This window comes from Myiozetetes cayanensis, unplaced genomic scaffold (assembly GCF_022539395.1).
Source record: "Myiozetetes cayanensis isolate MyiCay16 unplaced genomic scaffold, myiCay2020 scf2-11, whole genome shotgun sequence".
Lineage (NCBI taxonomy): Eukaryota > Metazoa > Chordata > Aves > Passeriformes > Tyrannidae > Myiozetetes > Myiozetetes cayanensis.
In genome coordinates this window covers 46753800-46780117 of record NW_026087411.1, presented here as the reverse complement: position 1 = coordinate 46780117, position 26318 = coordinate 46753800, and the positions used below count along the sequence as shown (strand labels likewise).

The window sequence follows — 26318 nt, the reverse complement described above, 5'->3', positions numbered from 1 at the left end:
ACAGTGTCAGCAGAGCATTAATCCTGATTTTTCATGCCCTTTAAATGTGGAAATTATGAGAATCTTAGAGTAAAGAGAAATCAGATTTACAGCCTGTACCATCTCAAACTTTGTGTGTGTATGCACTGACACAGAGAAGATCAGGACATGTGCTATTAAAATCTGCAGAATATACATTTGTTTTTGGCAAAGTGTAAATTTGGACTGTGTGAAGGAACCCTATGTGATAAGGGCCTTTAAAGTCAGCCTCTAAAAGTAGATAATCTTGAGTCAATGCTGGAACTCCTTTCTTTATTCTCCTTTCCTGTCCTTGCTTACATCTTAGATGAATGCTCATAATCCCATTCTCTTACAAATTCTTGCAAAAAAGAGATGTTTCTATTCTAGCCCTATGACTCATGCCTGTCCTGCCCTTCCCAGGGCAGAAAGAAATACAGGAGCTGATCTTCAGGATCAATCAAATACAGGAGCTGATTGACTTCAGTGGATCTTGATCCAGAGGCATAAATCACGTTTCTATGTAACAATTAAAACATTAACTTATTAGGGCAGGCTCTAACTCAGTGAAGCTTCCTTATAGACAATAACTTCTTCTTCCTCTATAAGAAAGACACTAAAAAAAAAAAAAAGGGAAAGAGATTCAGTTTTCTTTTATTCTGAATGTTTTTGAATATGAAATATAGTGATGAATTCCCATATAACACATGATCAAAGTAAAATTAAGCATTGTGACTTACTTCCTAGCCTGTTGGCAACAAGCCATATAAATTATAAAATAGACCCAGGTACAGGAAATCAAACAATGAGATATTCAGAGCTCATAGTAAAATATCCCCATTAAGATAATGTACCTAAATGAGCTACATTGCACCATTCAATTGCATCCCTACACTTCAATGTAGCTACTTCTGCATAAATTTTAGTTCACCAGTGTCACAGGAAATTTTCACAGGAAAATTACCTTTAGGAAACATCCATTGCCTTCTTTTTGTCACTTTCTTTCTCATTTTCTTAATTCTGCCAGCTCACTCTCTCATTTTTTGGTACCTTGTGCCCTCATTCCCTTGTTTCCTCAGACTTTTAATGTCTCTTCCAGTTTAGATAGATGAGTACTCCGCTGCTTTTAGCAATTGGACATTTTTGTAGTGACCCTTGGATTTTTTTAATACCTCAGGGTTTTTGCTCTGTAATGATATGAGGCACACCCATATTTTCAGGACTCTACAGTCATGCCATACAAAATATTAGTTCAAACTTGATAAAAGAAGACCATGGCTGTGGCATTTATTTTGTGCTAACATTATGTTTTAATCAAAGGGCTAGCCTCTCAGCTGGGAGTTTTAATCTTTTGAGGCAATGCATGACCCACCCAATATCTTTGTACTCACTTACTTTTGTATTCAAATGAAAAAAAGAAATAAGAGTTTAAAATTTTTACCACTTTATTTATTGTGCGTTTTTTTTTCCCAAAACTAAATTGTGCAGATCCTTACATGGCATGTTGGATGTGGACATTACGAACTTCATTTCAGAATAAGACAGCAATGTAAAGATCACAAACAGTAAAATTGTTCAGGCTTGGAAATGCTATTAAACTTAACTGTGTTAATGTTGTAAAATGAGGGTGTCCCTGTGCCCCACACTGTTAGAGCAGCAAACGTATTTTCAGAATTATAGCCATATTCTAATACCATTTAGGAGAATGCTCATAGAGAACAGCCCTGAGAAGTGTTCTCCTGCCTCACTTTCCCATGTCCAAAGTATTCCGTAAGTACAGGAAAAATGAAGCCCTGTGAGTTTAGCTTGCACAACTCTTAATTGGATCCAGTCACCACTGTAAGCAACAGTCACGGATAGAGCTGAAACTGCATTCTTAGCTAATCTTCCCATTGTAACAAAGTCTATAATGAGTAGGTAGGTAGGTTCCGTGTTGCATCTCACAAATACACAAGCCCAAGTACAGCATAAAGCTGGATGTTTCTATGAGAATTTGGTTTGAAAGCAAAACCAATCCCTACAGAAAGCCTGCTAGGAAGAAACCCTGAGAAAACACTTAAGAGCCACAATCTTCCCTTTGCCAAAAAAGCTGTTAAGAAACACTGCCTCAAAATCAAAATTTGTGCTGAATGAGCAAAGAAGTGGTCAAAGAAAAAAGCAGATGATGCATCCTCTACTCTTCTTAATGCTCACACACTCACACACACACAGGGCAGGCTCCTCCCTCTTGCAAGAGTTATGGATTCCTGACTGTAAATGTCAAGTAAAGTTCCTCATGGTAACCCTGTCTGCTCTCCATGATGACAGACTGCACGAGCTCAGAAAGTTGCACTTTACCTCTCTTTGTACCACACTGAGCAAGTCTGTCCATTAAAACAATTACTCTTTTTACTTGGTCGACTTAAATCCCTTGGCATAACTTCAATGTGATTTTGGTATGATTATATGCAAGAAAGCAAAAAACCTATAAACTAGGCCAACTTCTGAACCCTGTGTCCCTGAAACCTCTGCAAATTTTGCTCAAGCAAGGAGTTCAGAATTGGCCCAATGAAAGCTTTAGCAGCAGCAGTAACACAGGCTGCCCTCAGCACCACTAGTCAAACCAGTGATCTCCCATGCAGGTTCTGTTCCACTCCAGGCCACAGTTCCAGCACCACTCAAATCTGCACTGAGGGCGAGGACATTTCATGTGCATGCAGCCACCTGCAAAATAGCAATGGAATGGCTTAGGTACTTGGCAAACGCTTAGAGATGTTAATCAACTATTAAGAGCGTTAAAATCAAATTTCTTAGGCATTCGTTTACCAACTAAGCAAAATATTTTATAAAAGAAAAGTACAAACCTGAAGAATATTTCCCTGGGCTTTCTAAAACCTGCTACTCCCTATTTTGTTGGGCTGTAATATGCTGATCTTACTTTAGGGACTGCAGGAGTAGGAAGAAATTAGAAAAGACTGTGCTAGGGAGAGGGAAAAGAATGAGTCTATGGCCTCTCAAAGCAGTCATGGAGGTGACTCTTCAAGGTTACTCTATGCTAGTCCAGCTGTGAGCCAGGAAATAAATAAAATTATATTCTTTTTTTCATTTGTATTCAACAACTGTAAGATTTGCAGAGAATAAATCAGGAGATACAGACTTTAGTGGCTGACTGCTAATTATATCAAAATTACATTAGTAATTTAGGTTGGTTTGACCTTTTTAGTATCTGAAGCAGCCTTTTGATCACATCAGTGTTTCCTGTGTGCTGGGTTTCTTACTTGCCCATACCACGAGAGCAGCTTTAAGCTCTCTGCTCACAACCTTGATCAAAAGTTTATTTTGTAATATATAAAACATTAACATTGTCAAAGGTCATTACAGAAATACACTTCAAATGGAAATTATGTTGCTTACCACACAAAGAGATCTTTTGCATAATTCAAACTGAGAGAAAAGCATGCAGTATGAAGAAATGCTGAAATGTCATCTTGGTTTTACTCCAAATGGTGATGGGAGGTACAGGGAGTGTGTGTTCCCTACTGTACAAACTGCTACCCTCACACCACCTTTTTTATAAATGCCACTCCAGAATGTTTCTCAGAAGGCAAAAACTGCAGGAGACATAAGAACTGGTTTGTTAAAATAGGCCTGTCTACTTCATCTGACAGAGAAAGAAAATGGTTGTGATAGCAAGGTCTATTCATCAGTTTATGTCTTTGTGCAAGAAATGCAGTGCACCGGAAAATTTTTTATCTTATTTAAATGTAAACATACCAATGGCCAGCCTCCATGTTCCAGTTTATTTAAAGTTTAGATCCAGTCCTCTCTTACTATTTGTATTAGGCCATCACTGAGTAAAACTCAGACCTCAGTCCTGGCACAGGACCCAATCTCCAATAGACACCCTTTATCAAATGTGGGCCCTACCTTCTAAGCTACATAAATCATGTTATTCTCTGCCACATGGCAGCTGAGATCAGCAGTCAGAGTGGAGAGTGCCTCAAGCAATGTGACCTAGAGCTTTGTGAGTACAGAAGTCCTCTGAGAGATGTGGATGTGTGTTTAAACTCACTCACTGAGCTATAGGAAAGTGTTTTCTCTTTCACTTTAGTTATTATAGCAAAGTTATTTGCATCCAGAAATATTTTGGAATGCCTGTAGTTTATACAGAGTATTATAGAAAAGTTATTGGCATTGTCACCGTCCCTTGTAAAAGACTGTCCACAGATGCATATGGGAAAGGAAAGCACAATTATTCTCCTGTGTGGAGTCAGTGTACTCCTCCCAAATGAAGACTGTTGGCAGACTTCAGTGTAGAGTTGTCAGCTTCTTGACAGCAGCCATACTTAGGCAGCTCTGAAGTGCTTCTCTCAGTTTACAAATTGCAGCCTAGAAGCTGGCACGTGCAGTACCCATGACCAAAGAAGAAAGCAAGCACTGCACTTTTTAAGCTTCATGCATTAATTTGCAGAATGGCAGAACCACTGAGGTGGGAAGGTCCTTTTAGAGATCATCCAGTCCAAACCCCACTGGTCAAAGCAGGGTCATACTGAAGTAGGGAGCTCAGGTTGCACCCAGTTTGGTTTTGAATGTATCCTAGAATGGAAACTCTTTCTGGGCAACCTGTTCCAGTCTTCAGCTGCCTACATGGTAAAAGAATGTTCTTGTGTTTAAATGCAATGTTGTGTGTTTCAGTTAGTATGCATTGCTACCATGGTTTTGGCATTTTGTATTATGAGGCACTGTTCGGACTTGGGTCAGGCTATAAGCAAGGAAAGGTCTTTTCCTGCTTATTATCCATTTTCCATATATGTTTTCATTCAAAGATAAAAAGTAGAACCGCCTTTTTGATACAATGGGGATTTTTACAAGCAACTTCCCTAAACTTTAGTGGGAGTTGTGTAAATGGCATCAAATAGGAATATCCTGTTTGTGACAAATGTCAGCTGCCTATAATTTAACAGTAAAGATTTTGTAGCTGAGTCTAAGAGAAAGTAAAGGTCCTACCATTCCTTCAACCTGACCGGAAGGTTTCTTTTCATTTGGCTGTGCACACAAACTGTTAAATATGCATAGTCACCATTATCATTTGTCTATTTCTAATGCAGTTAAAACTTCTGTTTCCAGTTTTGTTTTACAGGTCTGTAAATAAGTTTTTTGACCAAGTGCTCTGTTAACTCTCGTCTGCTGCCCACCTTACTCTCTACATGATGCCGAACCCTGTCTCGCCTTCCCACTCTTGAATTCATGCTATTTTCCTTCTGTTTCTTGTGCTTGAAGGTGTCTCCCACTTTCCATCTGCCAGCTGCCTTCTTTTCTTTCATCAAACCCCACATTTCAGGATTTTGTCCTATTTCTTCCTCAGTAATACTTCTGCAGTATCACTGCTTGAAGTGTTCTCTTCTTGCAGTCCACAGTGTCTTATTTGGTGTTTTCAGTGTCTCATGTGAATAAGTAATGCTACAGAACTGAGAAGCATCCTCTAAATACTTCTATAATATTTGGGCAATAACTTTAATATATTTTTATTAATTAATTAATATAAATACCATTAAATCTTGGAATAGCATTAATGTATAAAGTATAACCTATTTACCATTCCTGTTCCCCATTTTAATCATCCCAGTGCCAACAGATTACTTTTTTTCCTACATGGTAAACATCCATTAGTGCAAACTGTTTGTCAGGACTCATGTTGCTTCCTCTAATTTGCTCTTCTACCATGGGTCTGTGACTGGGTTGAGACAAGTCTCATCTAAATTCAGCCATACGTTGTGTAGACATCTACAACAGGACTCATTCTCCACATCCCACTTTTAGGAGTGATTCTTCTGTCCTACATTAGACATATGTTCTGCTTCACTGTGATACGAGTTTTACCCTACAAATGTCTATTTTTCCCAGTGACAATGGTAAATCTAGACAACTAGCCGGATATCCAGTCATATGAATGCTACATTCTGTGCCTCATCTTCCCCACTTATAAAACAGCCAGGCATTTTGTGAGGCTTGATTAGTGGTTTTAGAGCTAAGTGATTTAGAGTTAGTGTTTTCAAGATAATTTAGATAAAGTGACAGAGGGAATTATTCAAGCTCTGTGTGCTCTCTCTATCTTGGAATAATACTATGCATATGTACACATGCACACTGATACATTTATATTGTAAAATGAATTTTAAAAGACAGTTAAATACCAGATATCTAATAAATTTACCATTTTTTTCTACTGGAATATTGCAGTTGGGACATGGCTTGGTTGTCTTCTTGATTGTGTCTCTAGAAGCTTCTTCCCATCGAGCTTGCATGGCTGCATGTTCATCAACTACATACCCCTGCAAAGAGAGAGCAAAATCACCTGTGGGCACAATATTGAAAGGCTGCACTGGGACACGACATCTACACTGAAGTGAGAACCATTTACCTGCAAGAAACAGACAGGCCAGGTAGGCTGGACTTTGTGAGAGATGCAGAAGTTCTGCTTCAAAATGCAGACTGTTTTCTCCCAGTGTGCACAACACATGTATTGAGTTAGATCCTGAACTGCAGGGTAGCAGCAGCAGTGAACGCATGTGCCTTCCTGGAGATTCTTCCTAAATCCAGCAGCAGCACAGGCTGCGTCCTCCCCAGTGCTCCCTGCCCTGAGTGGCAGGCAAAGCCCCAGCAGGAGGACGTGGGGGCATCAGCCGTGCTGCAAATGCACAAAGACAGGTAAAGCAAAAGGCAAGGTGAAGCAGAAGTCAGGTCATATCTAGCTGAGACATGACATGTTAGACACCGTAGGCTTGATTCTGCTTCAGGGATTAAAGCCCTTGCAAGAAAAAGAAAACCACCAAGGCAATGCAACACTTGATAATGCATAATGGTGGGGTGCCAGGAAGGAAACTCTTTTCCATAATAAAGCATGAAGAAGGAACAGAAAAATTTTGGAGAAAAAGTAGGAAAAAAAAAAGCACCCATGAGCAACGAAAGCAGTCAGCTCCCCATCATGAAGAGTGTAAAAGGGGCTCCTCTGTTTGTCCTATTTATGACTGGGATAAAATTACATAATCTACACAAGTGGCCTATTTGGCAGTTTCCTACCTAAAATGATAATACAAGGACAAAAGAGATGGCAGTGCCTTGAGTAATTTCTATCACACAAGGTTGGCAACTATGTGAATGGTAGCTGTAAATAATGTATGTAGGTTCCAGTCTTGAAACTCTGCTCTCTCCATTTGTAATATGGATTTTTTCAAGCATGTGGGAAAAGGGTCACTTTAAACTAAATTATTTAATTTCTAACAATTTCTGTAGCTTCTTTGTGTATACCTTCAAAATACTTGTAGGCTGTTATGAGGACTTAAAAATGAGTTTAAATGAATAATTTTTTAACATATTTATTTTGAGTAAGACTACAAAAAGGAAATTGGCTCAACTTTTGAAAGTGCAACACAACCATAACTCCTCTTGATTTATTGTCGTCTACTATTGATAAAACGTGTAAGTTGTTGCAATGTCAGTGAGTAAGACCTAGATTTTAATTCTTTCCTGAAGTGACCTGAGTTAAAATGGAATAAAAAAGAGCAGCATCTGAAGAAATTTGTTTCCAACTCACCTGGTGGCCATTGCAATATGCATTTAAAAACAAAAAACAAAACAAGAAAAAAACCCACAGGCTGTTTTTATGCAGGAAACCTCAAAACTGTGTGTTTGGTATTATTTATTTTATTTGACTACCTCTATCAGTCTCCTCAACCCATGAATCCCTTTTGTTGCTCCTCACTTACTTTTCTCCATTTTGCCAGTCTTTTTGATGTAGGGGTGACAAAAGTGTACAAAGGGACTTTTACTTTTGGCTCTCTGCTTCTGGAAAGGGAACTCGGCCCTGCACCCTGCTGGATTGTTCAGCAATTCGGCAGAAAGATGACCTCTATACAACAGCACATTAGTAAATTCTGGGAAATAGAAAAAGCTGCTCAGGCTAATAGCAAAGAACATAATCTAGTATTGATTTTGCAACACCTTGATCTTTAAGGAAGGATGACCTTAGCAAGCAATCTGAGCTAGCTCAGAGAGGCCCGAACAGAAGGTGGGGAGAAAAGGGAATGCTTGACCTAGGCCTTAGTTTGCCCAGTGACAGAAATAAGATGATACTAATTTAATCTCATTTTAATGGTCATTCGTTACTTAACGTCCATACAGATGATTCAAGATGAAAATCACTACAGAAGTGACAAAAGCCTGATATTCTTTTCAGAATAGCCAAATGGGAAGACCAGAGCATTTTTAATTTTTGTAGTCAGCCCAGAAGAGCTTCACAGTGGCTCTGTTTTCTCAAATAGTCCAAATCCAGTGTTTTCATAATTGCAAACTTACTTATTCCTTGTCTTCTTGTGTTTGTTGTGATCTAATAGCAAATGACATTGAGGCAAAATTTGACATATCAAATTGCTAATTTCAGTTGAATAAACATTTTTAATCTCAGTCCTGAAACAAAAAACAAAACAAACTTGGGAGTGCTTAGGAATGTCTAAAAGAAACAAATTCTAACCACACATATGCAGTTCACCAAGAAAGAACAAGTTGCTGAAAACAGCAGAGTGAATTAATATTTTAATATTTTCCATTGTGAAAATTCTAGCATGAACTAGCTGCAGCAGCATGATATTTTCAGCCCATTAGAGCTGAAACATCCCTTCTCTGCCCAGTCTTGCAGATTGCTAAGCTAAAGACTTCTTGCTGCAGGAAGAAAATGCAGAGAAATGGCACAGTGATAGAATCCCTCTGATTCAGTAAGGAAATCATTCCATCCAGATCTATGAGCCTCCAGTGTTCATGTGATTTATGTGCTCCACATACAATGATGGCAAGCACTCATTTTTTCCTCAAACAATAAACAAAAGGTCTATGGCAATTCTTTATTACCAGTGTCTATTTAAATCATAGTCTTAAGTCCTAAACTAGCAAAGCTAATCTCCTTTGCAACGACCTAGGTCAACCAGCAGGTCTGTCAAGCAGAGGTGTCTCTCACTTTGCTTGTTCTGCCTAGTCTTGGATAGGAAGTTCAGAGATGCTCCAGGTGTGCATCATGTCAGTTTGCTGAGGACAGGAGACTTTGATCACCTCTGTTGTTGACTTAACACAATATGCTCCAATTCTGCAATTAGTAAAAATATTTGTCCCAGCCCTACTGAAAAGCTACTAGATTTCATCCATGACACTTTTCTGAATAATTTTTCTGATTCTCAGCATGTGCTGCACATTATGACCAGTAATGAACACCCACAAATAAGAGGAAGATATAGTAAGAACTGTTGCAAGCACTATTCGACATGCCCTCTGCAATATTCCCTTAATGAGATGGGAGGAAAAGTCTGTCTTGTTACCTCTGGCTAAGAAGGGTGTAGATTTACTTCTGTTTCTATGCTGAGTCTTTTGGAAAAACTAACAGGGATAAAGAGACCACAGGGACTGCTGAGGACCATACAGCAATACAACAGCATGGAAAAGGAAAGCTTTTTATGCACTTAATCCTTATCATGCAGTACTGGAAAAAGATCAACAGGGACAGGAAACATCTTGAAGAAGAAATAAAGTGTCCTTCTTAAAGCAGCATCTCATTCAGGTAATAGTTCAACTTTTCAGTAGAACTACATAAGGGAAATGAACTGTGTTCACAGACAGCAACTAAGCACTACCATCTAGGTTAAAAAAATTCATGGCAAAATTTCTAGTCAAAACCAGTTTTATATTTATGATCACATGAGATAACATCCTGTTGTGTTTACTGGTGTCTTCACTTGTAGGGGTAAAAATTGCAGATGTCTAGGGCAGTAGATAGGTTAGAGGGATTTTGGAAGAAAATGCATTATTTGAGTCATTTAAGAGTCAAAATCTCACAAAGAGAGGTGTTCAAAGCTATGGGACTAGTGCTCTAGTTTAGAGAAAGATTTACGCTGATCAAAACATTGAAATATGGCTATAGATAAGGATTGGAAAAGATATTCATTCCATGACAATATGTTTCATGCACAGGAAAAATAGAGGTGTCGGTATAACAGCGATCCGGTTAAATCCACATAAAGCAGCTTTGTGTGAACCAATTTGTCTGGTGTGCCTAGGGAATTCTGCCATACCTCTGCTTTGTGATGAACTAGTTAAAATCAAATTGATATAAACAGAGTATTATGTCGGATACAAGATGAAAGAGACTTTCACTAAATAATATCAGAGCGCTCTGGTTTGGTGACACTGCACATCAAGGTTCTCACCGCATGTTAGGGCCATTCATATAATGAATTAAATTCAGGTAGATGGTGAATATTGAATTTACACTGCTCTAAAAGAGAAAATCTAATCTAATACAGGTCATTCTTATATAACTGTTTTCCACGAGTGGAATAAAGCATGTGCCTTCTCCAGCAAGTAACAACACAGCTGAAAATGACTGTCAGCTTAACCTCATAAACAAAAGCAGTCTGTCATATCTTTTTTGTTTTATTGCTGCCCAAACTAAGAAAGCTAAAATTCTCATTCTGTAGTTCCCATCTATTTTTCATTAGACAGAAAGTTAAGAACTATTCTCAGATTTTCTTCCGGTGTATCTTTATTTATAACATAGAGATTAATTTTCCAGGATGTTTCCTGGTTATAGTTATTTTTCTTGCTCCTCTAATTAGGCACCTGTGGGTTGAGATGTCCTGAGCATGACATTGTGAACATACCAGCAATTAAAACCCTGAGCCTCAGTTTCTTTCTCATTTGTTTTAGATACTTAAGAAATCAATCTAGGTGTGCCATTTTTTGTACAGCCATGCTTTATTTAACTTTTAAAACTTATCTGATAGGAAAAAAAAATAATCAATGGCCTAATAATAGATGTTCTACATTTCATCCTGTGACTCAGGACTCATTGAAAGATGTATATGGTGAACCTCTTCAGTATCTTTTTCTTTCACTGAAATGCGGTGAAATAATTCATGTTTTTTGTGGTTAGCTTTTACTATTCCTCACTTAGATTATCATTAGCCACTTGGAGACCAGGCTTCACAACCCTACATGTTTGCTGGAAATCTACAACATAGAGGTTAGAAGTTGTTCCGCGATAGAAAGGGAAGCCTGGCAAGTAATGCCTGTACATTTTATACCACCTACTGTCAACTCCGAGATCTGCACACAGAGGCAATGGGAGGAAAGGATGGGCTGGAGGTTCACCTTAAAACATTAAAACAGACTTCAGCAGGGTGCCAGGTGATGTGAGAGGTTTGCCTGGACGTGTGCATGAACATGGATGTGCCACGTTGCACCTGTGCAACAAAAAACATTTCTGGGAAGTGATCAAATGTGTGTGCTTCAGAGCCAACTGTTTGCCTGAGACATCGTGCCTGTGTCAGCTTTGAGCCCAGAAACTCTGGTTAAGGGTGCAGCCACAGCCCAGGAGGCATGTGCTGATGAATAGGGTCAGGTTTGCCCTGACTCAGCTGAGGCACTGACTGCACTGCATTTGCTTAGGTCTGGTGGGTTCCCAGGCTGTCAGGGGCTCTGGATAAGCTTTATACTGCCAGTTGCAGAACAGCAATGCTACTGTCTGGATCCTACATTAGCTACCTGAGGACTGTGATGGCTGGGTAACAAAACAAAAAACAGCTGAGATTTGATTTGATGTTGGTGGGTTAGAGGACAGGCTTCGGGATTCAGGTGACCAAGGCCTCTAGTGTAGGGCTACACCCAGGATAGGCAGTGTTAGGTGTCCCACACTGGAAGAGGTGAATGGTTTTGAACCCATAGCTTTGTGGCTCAGTAAAAATCCTGGTAAAGGATTCACTATGCCAGCCCATCCCAGACTGGATGTTTTATCTAGGCTTAGGTTTACAGCTGTTGCTGGCCTAGCAGTAATAGTGTTGTTCAAATTGTTCAAATGAGATGAACTAGACTTATGTCCGGGTTACTACAAAGACTGCTAGACTGGGTTTATGGAATGATGAATTAGACGTAAGATATTCTTCTAGGTTTAAGCCTTTGAAGGCAGGTTATAGGAGGGATTTGTGTACAGGTGTAACTAGAGAAATATATCATGATGTTTAGTTTATTCTCTTTACTAAAATCACAACAACCTATGAAAAAGCAAACTTGCTAAAAAGCTCTTACCTTTTTATAATTACACACTTACTGACTTGGTAGGACAATGTAATCAGCTGCTTCTTGGAGAAAGTTTGTCCACAGAACCATTTCTAAAACATACCTTTTTATAACCCACTTCATCTAGTTTCTGTCACTTTTTTTCCCCCAAACATTTATGACTCGTTGCCCCATATTCTATTAACTTATTTATATATGCACCACTTTTACATCAGTCATTGCTGTTGCTATTACAGTTTACCTTGCAGGTGTCTCATCACCAAAATCATCCTGGAAGCTACTCTGAAAAAGTTCAAATCTGATAGGTGCATTGCCCAGCACCAAAATCATCCTGGAAGCTACTCTGAAAAAGTTCAAATCTGATAGGTGCATTGGGTATCCATGTAAAAAGAAAACCAACTAGAAAGATTTTGCTCTAGGAAAGCTAATTTTAAGGTGGGGACTTAGAGAGGAAGCTGGTTTATGGCTAGATTCCCCACCAGCATAGACTGTCTGTGTGTGTGGTTAAAAGGGGCCAGGAAGCCTGGTTATGTAGTGTATGTGGCAGGGACTATATGGTTATTTCTAAACCTAAATCTGGCTGGAGTCACCTTTACTGTGTCATTGATACCACCATGCACACTGTGCCTTTTAATTAATCAAATATGATTCCTTCCTGAAATCACCAGTAGCTGGGCTTCTTGCCCTCTATCAGTTAACCTCCCGCTTTGCTCCCCTGGCTGAGGAAAGGGAGGGAAAACAGTGGCACAGAGGCACAGCACCACCTCGTGGAGAAGTTTAATTAGTGCAGCTCTCTTAGTTTCTTGGACCTAAGTGAATTAACTTCAGTTTTAATTGGAGTCTAAATGAATTTTGCATAGTCTGTGGTTTTGTCTGTACAGGGGAACTGATTTGTATAGATGCAAGAGTTATTCTGGTACTATCATTTAGCTATTCTGAAACAGCTCTTTGAGAGTACAGGAAATTTTTCAGGAAGATCAAAAATGTTCACATTACACTGGAACCGCAAAAGTAGTCAACATTCCTAAGTTAACAGGTCTAATTGGATGCAATTCATGTGCTGAGGGACTGGATCAGATGGATGAAGTTCTCCCATTGTTACAAGGAAAAGCTAAGGCAATATTCAAATATTTAAAATAAACCACTTCTTACGGTATTCTGATTTTTCCTGGTACACCTTTATCTCTGCCCTAGAACACAGAAATTAGATGAACTCTAACTTTCACAGAGCCAAGGTTGTTGAACTCATTTGTAACATGCCATGTCAACTTTCAGTACTCTAGGTAAAACTCTAGGCATAAATAACTTAATGAATATAGGGCTCACAGTTCATGTTGAGATGTATGCAAGTTCTATCTGAATTTAATTAAGGTAAGACACTGAATCTTAGTCTCCTACTTTACTAGGCTATTGGATGCGTTAAGTATCCCTCAATTTCTCTGTTGAAGTTGCTTTGCTTTTCTATGGATGTGAATGGTAACTGGACTACTCTGAGGCTTCTGCAAATAAAATTAAACTGTTCTTCATAGAGGATAGCTAAGCTGCAAATCTTGTATACATATGGCTTCAAAAAAAGGGGTTTACAAATTCATGGGAAAAAAATTGCTGATAGCTGATAAAGATAAAGTACCCCATCTGCATCACAAATCACTAGAGGCTTACAAAGCAGATGGATTTTCGGGTCTCGTACAATCCATTTTTCAGGGCAACTGTCTGACTCCTAGGGTACAGGCTGTTTAATTCTGTCTCAGCCAGTGCTAATTCCTTTCATAAATTAGAAGAACTTCACTAAGAAAGGTTAAAGAGAAGAATCTATACACAGGTAGTTTAATGTCTAGTGCAATGTCTGCAAAGTATGGCATATGAACCATCTCCAGGTAGCACATGGCAAAGCTTCCCAGTAGAACTTCAGCTCCCTCCCAGTCTCTATGTTCAAACAGTGAGAGTCCCCAAAAACTAGCCTCAGACAGAGCCTACCTGCCAGCACTGACAGGAGCTTGGCATGCCTCACTGAGAGCTGGCTGGATGCAGGTCTTCATCAGTACCTGCCCACAATTCTCTATCTGCCATATTAGACTCAATGGGGGCCCAGGGTTCAAGTTTCCCCTTAGCATCAGACATGCCAGACATCTGAATACCAGTTTTCTGCTTCCTAGGAGTGCATCCTGGGCATCAAGCTTTGAGATATTTAGGGGGTATCTTTCCTGTTTTCCTGTTCTTTCCACTTCCCACTTTCTCTCTTTTTTTTATTTATTTTTTTTAATTGGAAAGACTGTGGTTTATGTGATTTATTTATTTCAAAGGAAACTTGAATCTCAAATGTAGAGAAATGTCAGGAGAGAAAAACTATTTCCTGTCCAGGTCTATAGCTACCAGAGCTACAAAATTATAGAGCAGCACAGAATAATTATCATCCAGCAGCTTCCAGCCTAGACAATCCAATTTTTATTTCTTTAAACTAAAACATAAATTATCAACAGCATTTTTTGCATAGGCTGTATAAAAGTCCTGTTATTCAGTCCAAACCCACATGATTTCCTGACTGGTGCACTGAAAATAAGCTGAAAGGCAGCAAGACTACAGAAAGCCTTTCAAAAGTGTTCTCATTGAATAGAGGCAACCCTAAAAAGCCCATTGGGAAGGCCTTTTCTTTATCAACGGATGGCAGAGCCTTGTGTGTTTCCGACAGAACTCAGCTACTCTATCAATCAGAGCGACTGAAATCCACTGCAAAGCCAATTTGGTAACTCTGACGGCTGGAGTAATTCAGCACGAACATAATTGCTTTTACTTAGGATTTTAATTAGGACCCATTTGACAAAGGTCACTCTAGCTGGGCCAGGGATAATGATCAGGAATTGTGAGAGCCTTACCTTTTGGGCCATGGCTCCCTGTGGGCTGAGGAGAGAGTTGCATTCCCCTTCATGGTATTCTTCTTTACATTCACGGCAGAACACAAACTGGAAAACAGACCAAAGCACACCAGTCATAAAAACACGCTAGGGATATAGATAGCAGGTTACGATCATGAAGAGTCATACAGCAGATGATCCCTTGCCCTTCTCATCCCATTAAATTCCCATAATCCTTCTAATTTTGCATCTTATTATACACTCTGAACATTAACACAACAATTTTGCTGCTATTATTATACATTTCATCGGTGAAGTAACATAAATGCCATTATTAAAAATGAAATTTTGCTATATGGTTCATTTAGGGACATCAAGTCATATTAAGTACTTATGGCTGTGTTTCTGCTGCAGTGGAATCTGTTTACACAAGAAGGTTGATGGCTGAAACAAGCAGTTCTGCTTTACAGGGTTTGCTAATGGAAATAGTCTATTCATTGTTTTGAATAAAATGCATTCTCTATGGAAAACTATTGCTGACTTTACTAGGGGGTGAACACCTTATAAAGGCCATATGAAATACCATTTTCTAGGAAATTATATCCTTGCCATAGACTTTTATAGAGTGTTTAAAAAAAAATGCTCAGAAAGAACACAATGGTAGGTTACTCAACATGGTGTTTACCTCTAGACCCTTATTGCATTCCTGCCAATTGTTCTAGTTTCATCTTTCTTAAATAACATTGTTCTTTACCTAAAGCTTCATTGAAAAGTAATGTCTTTTGCAGATAAGTGAAACAGTTGTCCCTACTTCAGTCTGAGCTGCCTCTGCCACCTACAGTGGTTCATATTTATCAAGTTTAATGCCTTTTTTAAATTCAAAAATGAAGATATCTGCCTTGACATGTGTCAAAATCTTCAACCCATCAATGCTACATTAAATTCTGTGTCCTTGCAGGTAAGGGGAAAAGTCAATAATGTAAAATAGGTCTCTCTTATGCTGTTTTAAAGATGTCCTGTCTTGATGCAACTCCAAACTCTGAAAGATCTCTCAGCAGAAAGACATTCTGACTGGCATTATAAGCAAGACTGATAAAACAGCCTTGATTTTTACATACAGAGCCACATTCACATGTACTGAATAAAGGCTATCAGCAGGACATGACACTAGAACATTTATCTGCCACAAATTCCAGCTTTTGCAATTTCATTTTGAACTCTTTCAAGCTGTATTTTCACTTTCCTAAGAAGCACTGAAAATCATATTTCATTGTCATGCTAAAGAAACTGCAGTTTATAAAAAGAAGTATTGTTCAAGTCCAAAAGGATTGATGCTGTTATTCAGAAAGTCAGAGAAATTTGCAGTAGAGGAGTGGAGTGATTATTGTAACTTCCAGAGATATCAAACCTAATCACTTGTTTGCTTTCTTGTCACTTCTCTCCACTATTCTGTCAACGATCTAAAATGTTTTGTTTTACTTCAGCCAACACTGATTCGTTAATTCATTTGTGGTGGTTGGCAAACAGCTTCACAGTGGAGGCACTTTTTTGCAATGTATGTTGTATGAGAGGCTGTGTTATTGCAATAGAGCACCATTTAAATACAACAATGATTTGCAGTGCATTAGCGGTCAAAGGATTCGGGCATCTTAAGCACTGTGCAAATACACATGGAGAGGTACTCTCTGCCTTGACACCTAAGATCTTAAAGACTTGTTATTCCTTAACATTTAATGTTAAGCCTGGGTTTAACTGTACTTCCTACCGTGTATCCTATTCTCTTTTTCCTTTGTGACTTTTCCTCCTTACGAACACATCTGACTGACAACATTTGTCTGATAGGGTTTTGTATACACTTGTTTTATCACTGCGTTATCACACAATGCCTCAGCTTGCTTTCCTCACTCCAGTCTCTCTCACTTTTCCCATGCAAGTACAATTTTAAACCCTTCATAAACATTGAAAAGGGGGAAATAATGAAGAAAGAAAAAAACCAAAACCCAGGGTATATATTTTGCAAAGACATTCCAGCTGCTTCGCAATTTAGTTTAAGCAGCATTGCTGTTTATTATAATAATAAAATTCATAAATTCATGCAATACCATTCAAGACATGAAAGTCACTTTCTCATTGGAGTGTCCATGTTTTATACTTACCTTTGAGATAAATTTCCTCAGGACCAATGTTACCAATGTTTTCCCCACAGGCTTGCTGGAAATATGCATGAGTGTATAACTGGGCCTTTCACTACCAATTGTATATCCTGCAAGTAAGTCTATGAGTGAGCCTGCCACATCCTTGTAATGAAACAAAGCCTGATTTTTTTTTTTCCTGTAAGACAGGATACTCTTTTCACATCTTATTAGATAATGGATGAGATGTAGAATCAGTTCTGTGGCAAAAGAACACCCCGGAGGCTGATCGGTTTGTCAGAATAAATAGGCATCTCCCAACAGAAATGCATTAAGCACTCGCTTTTTATGGCAAAGCATGCATCATAAAGAAAAGGCATGTCACTTAAAACAAAGAGAAGTTTGTGATAGTTTTATTTGTTTTTTACATTCAGACATGAAAAATATAATACATTTTCAGTAACAAAATACAGCAACTGCAAAAATGCTGTCAGTTAGCTTGTATTTTGTGGCTTCATTAATATTAATACTGTTATTTTGCCCTTGGAAAGGAAAGGATTTGAGTTGTTCAGTCAGGATTTAATACTTTTGCATAAATGTAATATTAATAAGTGTTTAAAGTTACTATAAGTAGCATAATTACTAATAATAGTCGCACTTTCTTTTCCTTCTTGTGCCAAAAAAAGACTGGCAGATTGCTGTGATAATATAAACAGCACATAAACTTTCTATGTCGTTGTGTATTTAGCACTTACTGTTGTTACCCTTGAAAGATTCTTCAGTTGGAAAACAACCAACACAAAGAATAAATCCCAAAGGTTCAAACCTACCCTCTAGGTTTATGCATTAAAAAGAGGATTAGCAGGGAAATCCCCAAAGCACTTAAGGGATTTAGGCACTGGAAATTAATATAACCTGTGTGTGGGCTATTACAGGCTTTTGAATATCTGTAAAAATGTATGAGATAGAACCAAGCAGAAATCCTAAATCCAAGTGACCTCACAATAGGAGGTATTAAAAGCCTCAACAGGGATTCAGATCCTGTTTTTAAAATCCTCCTATCGTTATGATTATTCAAACAAAAGGTAAAATCAGACCAAACTCTGGTCAGTTCTATGGAATTCAAGCCCCCAAATGACATCTGCAATGCTGCTGAATAAAAACTAAGGTGGTAAAACCAAGCTGCAGTCTCAGTTATTCCTGACTGGCCAATTTATGGCGTTTTAAGATTGAAAGTGGGAGCAGAATGTAGCTCTTTTGTTTTTTGGATTAAAGGAAAATGAGTTTGTCACTTCTATGCTATGCTGGTTGGTTTTTCGGAAATAAGATTTTGCCATTTCCTTTTTCACAACATTTCAAAGATCTGCTTTCCCTTGGATTAAGCACCACAGCTCTCATTCTCCCCCTTGCCTACTGCAAATGCCTTCTTTGATCTCTGATAATATCTCCCTGTAGTGGTTATAAAATATGACTTTTAAAATTATCTTTCTTCCAACTTCAATAAAATACACCCATTCCCTGCAAAAAGCTTCAAGTTTGAGCTCCCTACGGATATTTTAAAGTTACTCCTCAACTCAGATATTCCTTTTCTTTTTCAGCCTTACCTCCTCCCATGTGTCTATACAGCAGAATGCAGGCAAGGTTGCAGTAAGGTAGTCATAGACATGGTTTAATCAGCAGCACTGCAGGTGCACTGCTAGGGACTGCTGTGTAAGTTCAAGCACATACCCAGATTTCTTACCAGCCTTTTGCAATCCCTGTTGAAATGCAAATTGTCATGTCTTCACTACCATTGTTATCACTATCAGTTGTACTGAAGACAGATTATGGTTTGGCCAAAGTGTGTCTTCCAAAACAAACGTTCACATTCAGATTAAAGACATCAGATGAGGAAAGATGCACTCATACCTCTGGTACAGTACTTTAATGGCCCTTCAAAATCACTTTTAAAAATTTTATCTAATGCCTACTTTGATCCTTTCTAGTTTTGGCTTCCAGCCACTGCTTTCTGCTTTGCAATTCTCTGCTAAAATAAAGTCTTTCAAGATACCTCTGAATTTTGTTTAACCTAAACAGAGAAACTCTTAAATTTCTCACTGGTTAAACCATTCCTTCTCCCTCACTCCTCCAGACCCAAGTCATATTCATGGCACTTTTCTAGGGATAGTCTTGGTTTTTGTCATTAATTATATTTGACTAATCTTTGTATAATTTCTGTGCTGAATCAGCAAAGTTTTTTTATTTACTTTTGAATCACTGTTGAGTATTGAATTTGACAGGTTTGCTGACAGTCCCTGTTAAATGCTGCTAGCAATACCCTGCTATGCAGGGATTCTTCACAAAAACGTTACTTTCTGTGATCTGCCAGTTCTTAATACTCATGACCAAAGCACAGTGAGGCATCCATACTGCATTATTTGAGATAGATCAGACAATGCTGCTGCTCAGACCATAACCACCCCTAAAGCCTTCTATTGATATATTATGGTGATTTCCATAGCAGAATATTCTATAGTTTGAAGTCTTACAAAAAATGAAATTGATTTTGTGCAATTAATTTTTCCTCTCAGACCTGCAGTCTCATAAAATAAAATCAGTTTCTTTTGTTATGAACTGTTGTCACTGAGAATATATTGACTAGCAATCTCATAAAAATTGCTTTGTCTTCTCTGTTCTTCCACCTTTTTTGATCATCCCTTATTCAGTGGTGGCTGTCTGGATCCTTCATTGCTGATGGGAATCATGAAAAATTAAGCTACTGAATGCAGGCAGGATCAACATCTCCATCAGTACCGGAGCAAAACTAGTATGTAAGAAATGCAAAAGTTCCCTCAAAATCATAACTGTATGAACAAATAAAACCAACACAGATATCCTCACCTTTAATTTAAAATGCAGAGCTTACAAGTTTTATCTTACTTCTCAGGAAAAGAAGTACTTCAAGAAATCAACTTTCAATGCATTTACTCTCTCTTCTCAAATCAAGTTCAAAACCAAACAAAAAGGGTTCTACATTATAATTAATGCTAAGGCTGAAACAAACTAAAGCTGATGAGTATTAATTCTGTTATTTATTGAGCTGCCAGAAAATGTACATTAACCGGTCTTATAAAGTAAGAAGGCTATAGTATATTCTAAAGAGAATCCCAGGGAAATCATGTATAATCTAAGATACATATGTAACTAAATAGACTTACTTTTATGTCTTCAAAACCAGTTTGGTTATATATTATGCATCAAAGCAAAATAAGTAGCATTCTAAGATACTTGCACAGCTTTGATCACCACAGCATCGGAACATCTTGGAACTGTAAGAAAATCTCTTTCATTGTACTCCAGTGAAGCAGCAGAGTACTACTATTACTGTTCTAGTGACTGAAGACTAATTTGTAGAAAATCTTGGCCACAAATCTCTAAACTTTGAGGATCTTAATTTAGTTGATATGGCTATCCAAATGCCACTGAAGATCTACACCAAAAATAGTTGTCCAAGATCATATAGCCGCACATAAAGGAGAAGATTTCCAGTTTTTAGACACTGGACTCCCCACTAGCCATCTCAGATCATTCCTCTAAAGAAAGGTCAAAACCTAGCCTAATAGAAATAATCAGTAAAGTATTTCCATGTTTTTTTTTTCTTTTAGTAAATGAAAATATCGTGGAGGAGTGTAAATAAGTAGTCACCAATCACACAGGATCTCCTATGAGTTGTAACCATCAAGCATTTATTGCAAACATATAGCTGTTTGGGTTTTATCAGACTAGCAGGATTTTCAAACAGATTTTTTTTTTACCCTAATAGTGTTTTATTAAATAGTAACAGAAACAAAACACTGGATAGGTAAAAAATTAATTATCTTCACTGGACAACATAATCATCTGGTCAAAAAAACCCTTGAGAATGTAAAATATTATAAGACACCAAGTTTCAATTCTAAATGAGCTTTTGTAATCAAACTATAGGCTGCTGATTGGAGCAAAGATTTATATTGAAAATATGAGCATGCCTTACAGGAAATCAAAGCAATCAGAAAGTGGCGTATAGAATGACTCAAAGTCATCTCTCTAAACTGTTTCCATTAAAAAAAAATACAGCTTCCAAATGCACTTTCCAAAGTACAAACTATAGTGTTGTAGTGAATGATATGTGATGATATAGAATTTTTTATTTTTATTTTAGAAAAGCCCCCAGACCCCACATTTCACAGGAAAATATTTTACCATATAATCTGTCTTCTGATTAAGAGAGCAGTTGGACTCTTGGTTTGATTTCAGACCTTCATAAGTACAGACTAAGCATTTTTTACTTTGGAGCTATGAACTTTGTTACTTACTTCCATCCAAAGTCAATTAAAACAACACCCCCCGCCTCCCCGAAGGTCACAGTCCTTGTCTTGCTACTGCTGTGAACACCACATCTTGGGTAGTGGGTTGACTTTGCCTCTGGCACTTTGTCATATTCAGCACCAAGTGTGAGACCATCATCTGCACACCCTGTCTTTTGGTATTTCTTGTCCTTACAGCTAGAAATATTAAAAGCAGAATATTTACCACCTGCAGTTGATATGTTTACTTAGGATTTGTGGCTTTGCCAATTGCCAGTTACAGAAAAACCCGCAAATACTACAATGAAGATGAATGCCAGAGTAGAAAAAGCATCCATTTTTAATGACACTAGTTTTATCAGATATAACAAAATTGTAAAGCATGGTAGTACTTGCAGAGCAATTTTGGTCTTTTTCCTTATAATAAAGTACACACATTTACTATGCATATTTCAGCTAAAATCAAACTTTCATGAGAAGCATGACAATCTGTCAAAACATGGTGTCAAAAATATAGCTGCATTCTCTGTGCAGCTTTTGCAATCTAAGGGCAATTTGCCATCAATACTGTAAGAGGTAATTTTCTATAAACATTAAAAGCTTTAAGCGTAGGCATCAAGATTTCAATGTTTTCCTTTTGAATCTGAAAGTGAAAGTCTCCTTCTTGACTTCTGCAAAACAACCCATGGGCTCATTCCCTAAGATCTAGATAATGGTATTTACATCTGAAGCCTCTTCTGTGAATGCTGGCGATTTTGTGTCTGCAGCCAAATATTCTGTCCTGAGCTTGCCTTACATAAGGTGGTGTCAACCTAAAAGATGAGTTTGTAAAACAGCATAAGATCAGAGAACCTGTCCCAGGCCTCCCCAAATCTCATGTACTGATTTTATGTGGGTTGGCAATCCTGCCAGCCAGCCAGCTTTCCAGCCTCCTTCTGAATTGCCTTGTAGCTCAGGTGTTGCAGGAGATAGAACAGAAGAAAGAAGCAAAGTGGGACCCAGGTACTTCCCTCAGATGAAGTGACTTCAGACCTCTGTAGGAGAAGAGACAATGCTCTTTACAGATTCCTCTGCCCATACCTACACATAATGGTATTGCACAATCTTGTTCTTAGCATGTTGGCTGTGATGTAAGATTTATTAGCCCATTCCAAAAGATAAGAAGGAAAAGCTTATAAAGCAGAATTAGTAAGAAGATTATGTGGTATACTGAAAGTATGAAAACCTGTTATTGGTTGTGCTATTATGTGTACATAAGAGAGTCATGTCTTGTTATCACTATTGAAACCTACCTGATAGCTGACTACCCAAGCAAACATGAGTTCAAACACTGCAAAATTTTCAAATCAAACCATGGTTTTGGTTGTCAGAACAGGCATAAATGTCCCTGGCAGAGTTGCACAGCTTTAACTGGAAGCAGAACAATATTGTGCCCTGAAGCACCAGGAGGGGATGTCCAGATTGAAGCTACCTCTGGAAAAGGAAGCCAAACAAGCTTAAACGAATTAGGCAGTTGCCTACAGCAGCAGGCTGCTAAACCCTGCAAGATATTCATGTCCCTCTTACTTACCTCACCTGTGCCAGAGCTGCGGACAGCAAGCAGAGAGAGCAAGGCTTCTAGCTTGTCATGCTACAGGGACTACGACAAGACCTTAGATGTTAAACACTGATACTTTGAGGAGCTTTCCCTAACCCCAGAAACAGCTGCTGCCACAGAGTCTGACCCCTCCTTCAGGACCAGCTGTCACAGTCACTCATCTTCCTCTGCTCTTAATTCCTTTGTACCCGCTTCTCCTCTCTTCTTTCTACACAGCAGTAGCCTAGACCCTTTCCCTTCTTCAAGTGGCAAAACTGCATTTTAGTTGCAGCTTACACTGCTGTGAAGCTTTCAGGTAGCCCTGTTGGAATTCTTACAGCTGTATCAGAAATCTGTAGCTTACGCAGCTGTAGTGTTTTTGGGACCTGGGCTACTGTCTCTGCATGGTGCTGTTATGCTGGGTAGATGTTTCAGCATCACTTGGAGCTAGGTTGGGGATACAGAACTACAGAGATCCCTTACTTCATTCTGCAGTACTGACATGACAAAGAAATTTAATTAAGTATTAGGTTCTTGTTTGCACCACCTGAGAGAAAAAAACAATTGTGTATTCACTCAAATCTGTTCCCATTTAAGTAACTTCAGTAAGTGGTACAGACACCAAATCACATCTATCTAGTGTATAACGTTTAGCAATTTCATGCCTGGATGAATAATAAAATGCAAAGTGGATGCAGGTTACTGTAAGATTTCTACAAATGATTTCCTTAATAAATTACAAAGTATTTATAAGAGCAAACATTAGGAAAAACCCCAATATCATTACCACCTTATAATTTAATCAAATATCTTAGAAACCAGATGCAAAGGATAAGGAGATTAGTAATTTATGAATACAAGGAACAATTTTAAAGCAGTTGAAGATGGAAAATGTAACTAAACCATGATTTTTAAAAGACTTTTTGTAATCTAGTGCCTGTAACTCTCTGTTCTGAGTATTCCACAAAAGAATGCAGCATTCCACTTACAACTGATAAAAACGAAAAAAAAAAAAAAAAGAAAAAGAGAAACTAACTCTAAATATGTAATATATAGGCATGAAATAAAACATAAACTATGTGTCCTTCCTGCTTACAGTGGTAGAAATCCAGTGGAACAATACTGTACTTACCCTAGAGCAGAAAAATTCAGAGTACGTTACACTGTAAAGAAAATAAAGCTAGAGTGTATATTGTCACCACTAAAATAGATATAAAGAAGTAATAAAGTTTTACATGGAAGAAAACATTATTTTTAAGGAACTAGGATGCAAAGAGGGAAAATGATAGTTGATCTTGAGATGCTTTTAGAAAGTGTGAGAGAAAGCGTTTTATAACAAGTATAACAGAGTACATTTTGAAAATATTTTTCCTGCATCATTTTACAATTTTGATGTCAAAAGTTGAGGGTTTTTTGCAACAAAAAGGTTGAAAGCTACAGTAAAATACCGGTTCTCACAGGCTTGAAAAAGACATTTGGTTGCTGAACGCATATATCAGCTCACAAGGAATGTCACGAGGAATGAATTCTGCTGCCTGTGGCTTTAGCTCCTGCTCTAGCAGCTTTGCAGTTCAATTAATATGCCCTTAAACAGTACAACAAACTTATTTCCATATGATAATACTGCTGCTATGCATGCATGCCCTGGGCATTTGAGCATCTAGCTGCACATTTATGAGTGCAAATAGACCTGGAAATATGATGGGTTCATTAACATGGTTCTTGAAATGAACTACTGAAAATGCAGCCTGGGAAACTGATGAGAGCTAAGCAAGTACCTAATGCTTAATTCACAATGAATTTCAACAGAAATTAGGACACTCCCTTCACTGAATGTTTTTTGAAATATCCCTAACAGAACCAAGGCACCCCATATGCAAACTTTTATTCTGTGCCGTTCAGACTGTGTTCCTGTAACCATGTGTGAGATGCACATATTTTGCTCATCTTCTGGTTGTTGGAATTTATGTACATTAAAAAAACCCTCATCAGGCAATATTGAAAACTTCCTGAAGATGGCAGCAGTGACACAAGAATCGACACAATCTGGCTGTGCTAAGCTTTTGCAATTGAAAAAGATTCTAAAAAAAAAAATCATAGTTAACAGCTAAGCTCCAGTCCAGGGTTACTAACAGCTGATACATGCAAAACCAGTCCTGACAAGACAGTCACATAAAGAAGAAATGGTATTCAGATGCACTGAAACACATAAAAAGGAGCAAGGGGTGCTCTTTATTTCAAGGACATTGCATCTTACTTCTCTTGAATCTGGGAACAGCTGAAGCACTGTAAAAAGACTATCTTTCTAAATATGACCATTGAGCAAATAAAATAGCATAAATAATGTATCTTGGAAAAATAAAGTGCTGTTTTAAGTGTTTTATTGGGTTCATGCTATCCCCTATTTGTAGCACTTGATTTTCAGAACTGTAAACACACATACAGTTTACGTGCTAGGAAGAGCACAAAATAATGAACGGATTTCTGTAAGTCTTTCTGTTCTCAGGAAATGCCTACCTTCTGCACGAGGGTCCAGTGAGTGTGCCTTTCCTCTTAGTGACCCGATTAAGCAAGGCATTAGGATATTTCTCTGAGAGAAATTGTTTTTTGGAGACGTTGTTTTGCTTGGTTTGTGGGGGGGTTTTTGGGTTGTTTGGTTTGGGTTTTTTTTTGGAGGGGGGAGGGGAAAGAATGATCTTAAGCCTTTATTCTGATTCCAGTTGATGTTTGTCTTACAAAGAAGTGAATCCTTTGAAATTAGGGCATAACTAATCTACAGTCCTCAAATCCAATCCATACTCCTTCCAAAGACCAGCACCATTCAGTTCAATAGCTTCTTGGTTCAAATTCCGAGTGTGAATAGTACCTTACTGGAAATAACAAACCGAACCAAAACAACACCTCCCTGCATTAGGATGATTCTAATTAGAGATGTTTCTAAGCCTGAATATTGACACTGAAAAACACTGAGAAACTTTGGACAAATTTCAAAAACAGATGAAAACTTGGTGTTAAGCGTCAGTCTAAAACTAGATGTAGCCAGACCTTGGAATTACATCAACTCCAAACTCTGAAGGAGCAGATCTACAATTCCAAGTAATCTGGAAGGGGAAAAAACTAAAACGAAAATTATTTAGAAGGGAGAAATTGCAATATGCTTTAAAACCTTCATATTTGATTCTGTATGGGACATCATTTTTGCGAAATGTTCTACAAACACTGCTGGAGAAAGCATTGGAATAATGATGAAAATATGATGCTTCATTGTACAAGATAAAAAAGCAGATGCTTTCCGAAAAACACGTCTGATCAAAAATCCAAGACTAGTTAGTTGCGTTGT

The 26318-nt window shown here is 38.1% G+C and overlaps 1 protein-coding gene across 1 annotated transcript in view; it reads right to left on the bottom strand.

The window, feature by feature from the left end:
* Nucleotides 1–1424: 1424 nt before the first annotated feature.
* PRKN (parkin RBR E3 ubiquitin protein ligase) overlaps nucleotides 1425–26318 on the bottom strand; it is a 705198-nt gene continuing 680304 nt past the window's right edge. Inside the window, exons 10-12 of the mRNA XM_050316170.1 lie at nucleotides 14967–15053; nucleotides 6191–6308; nucleotides 1425–2700 (exon numbers count right to left, since the gene is read on the bottom strand). Of these exons, the coding sequence (XP_050172127.1) occupies nucleotides 2591–2700; nucleotides 6191–6308; nucleotides 14967–15053 (315 nt within the window). The 3' untranslated portion in view covers nucleotides 1425–2590. The remainder of the gene's footprint in view (nucleotides 2701–6190; nucleotides 6309–14966; nucleotides 15054–26318) is intronic.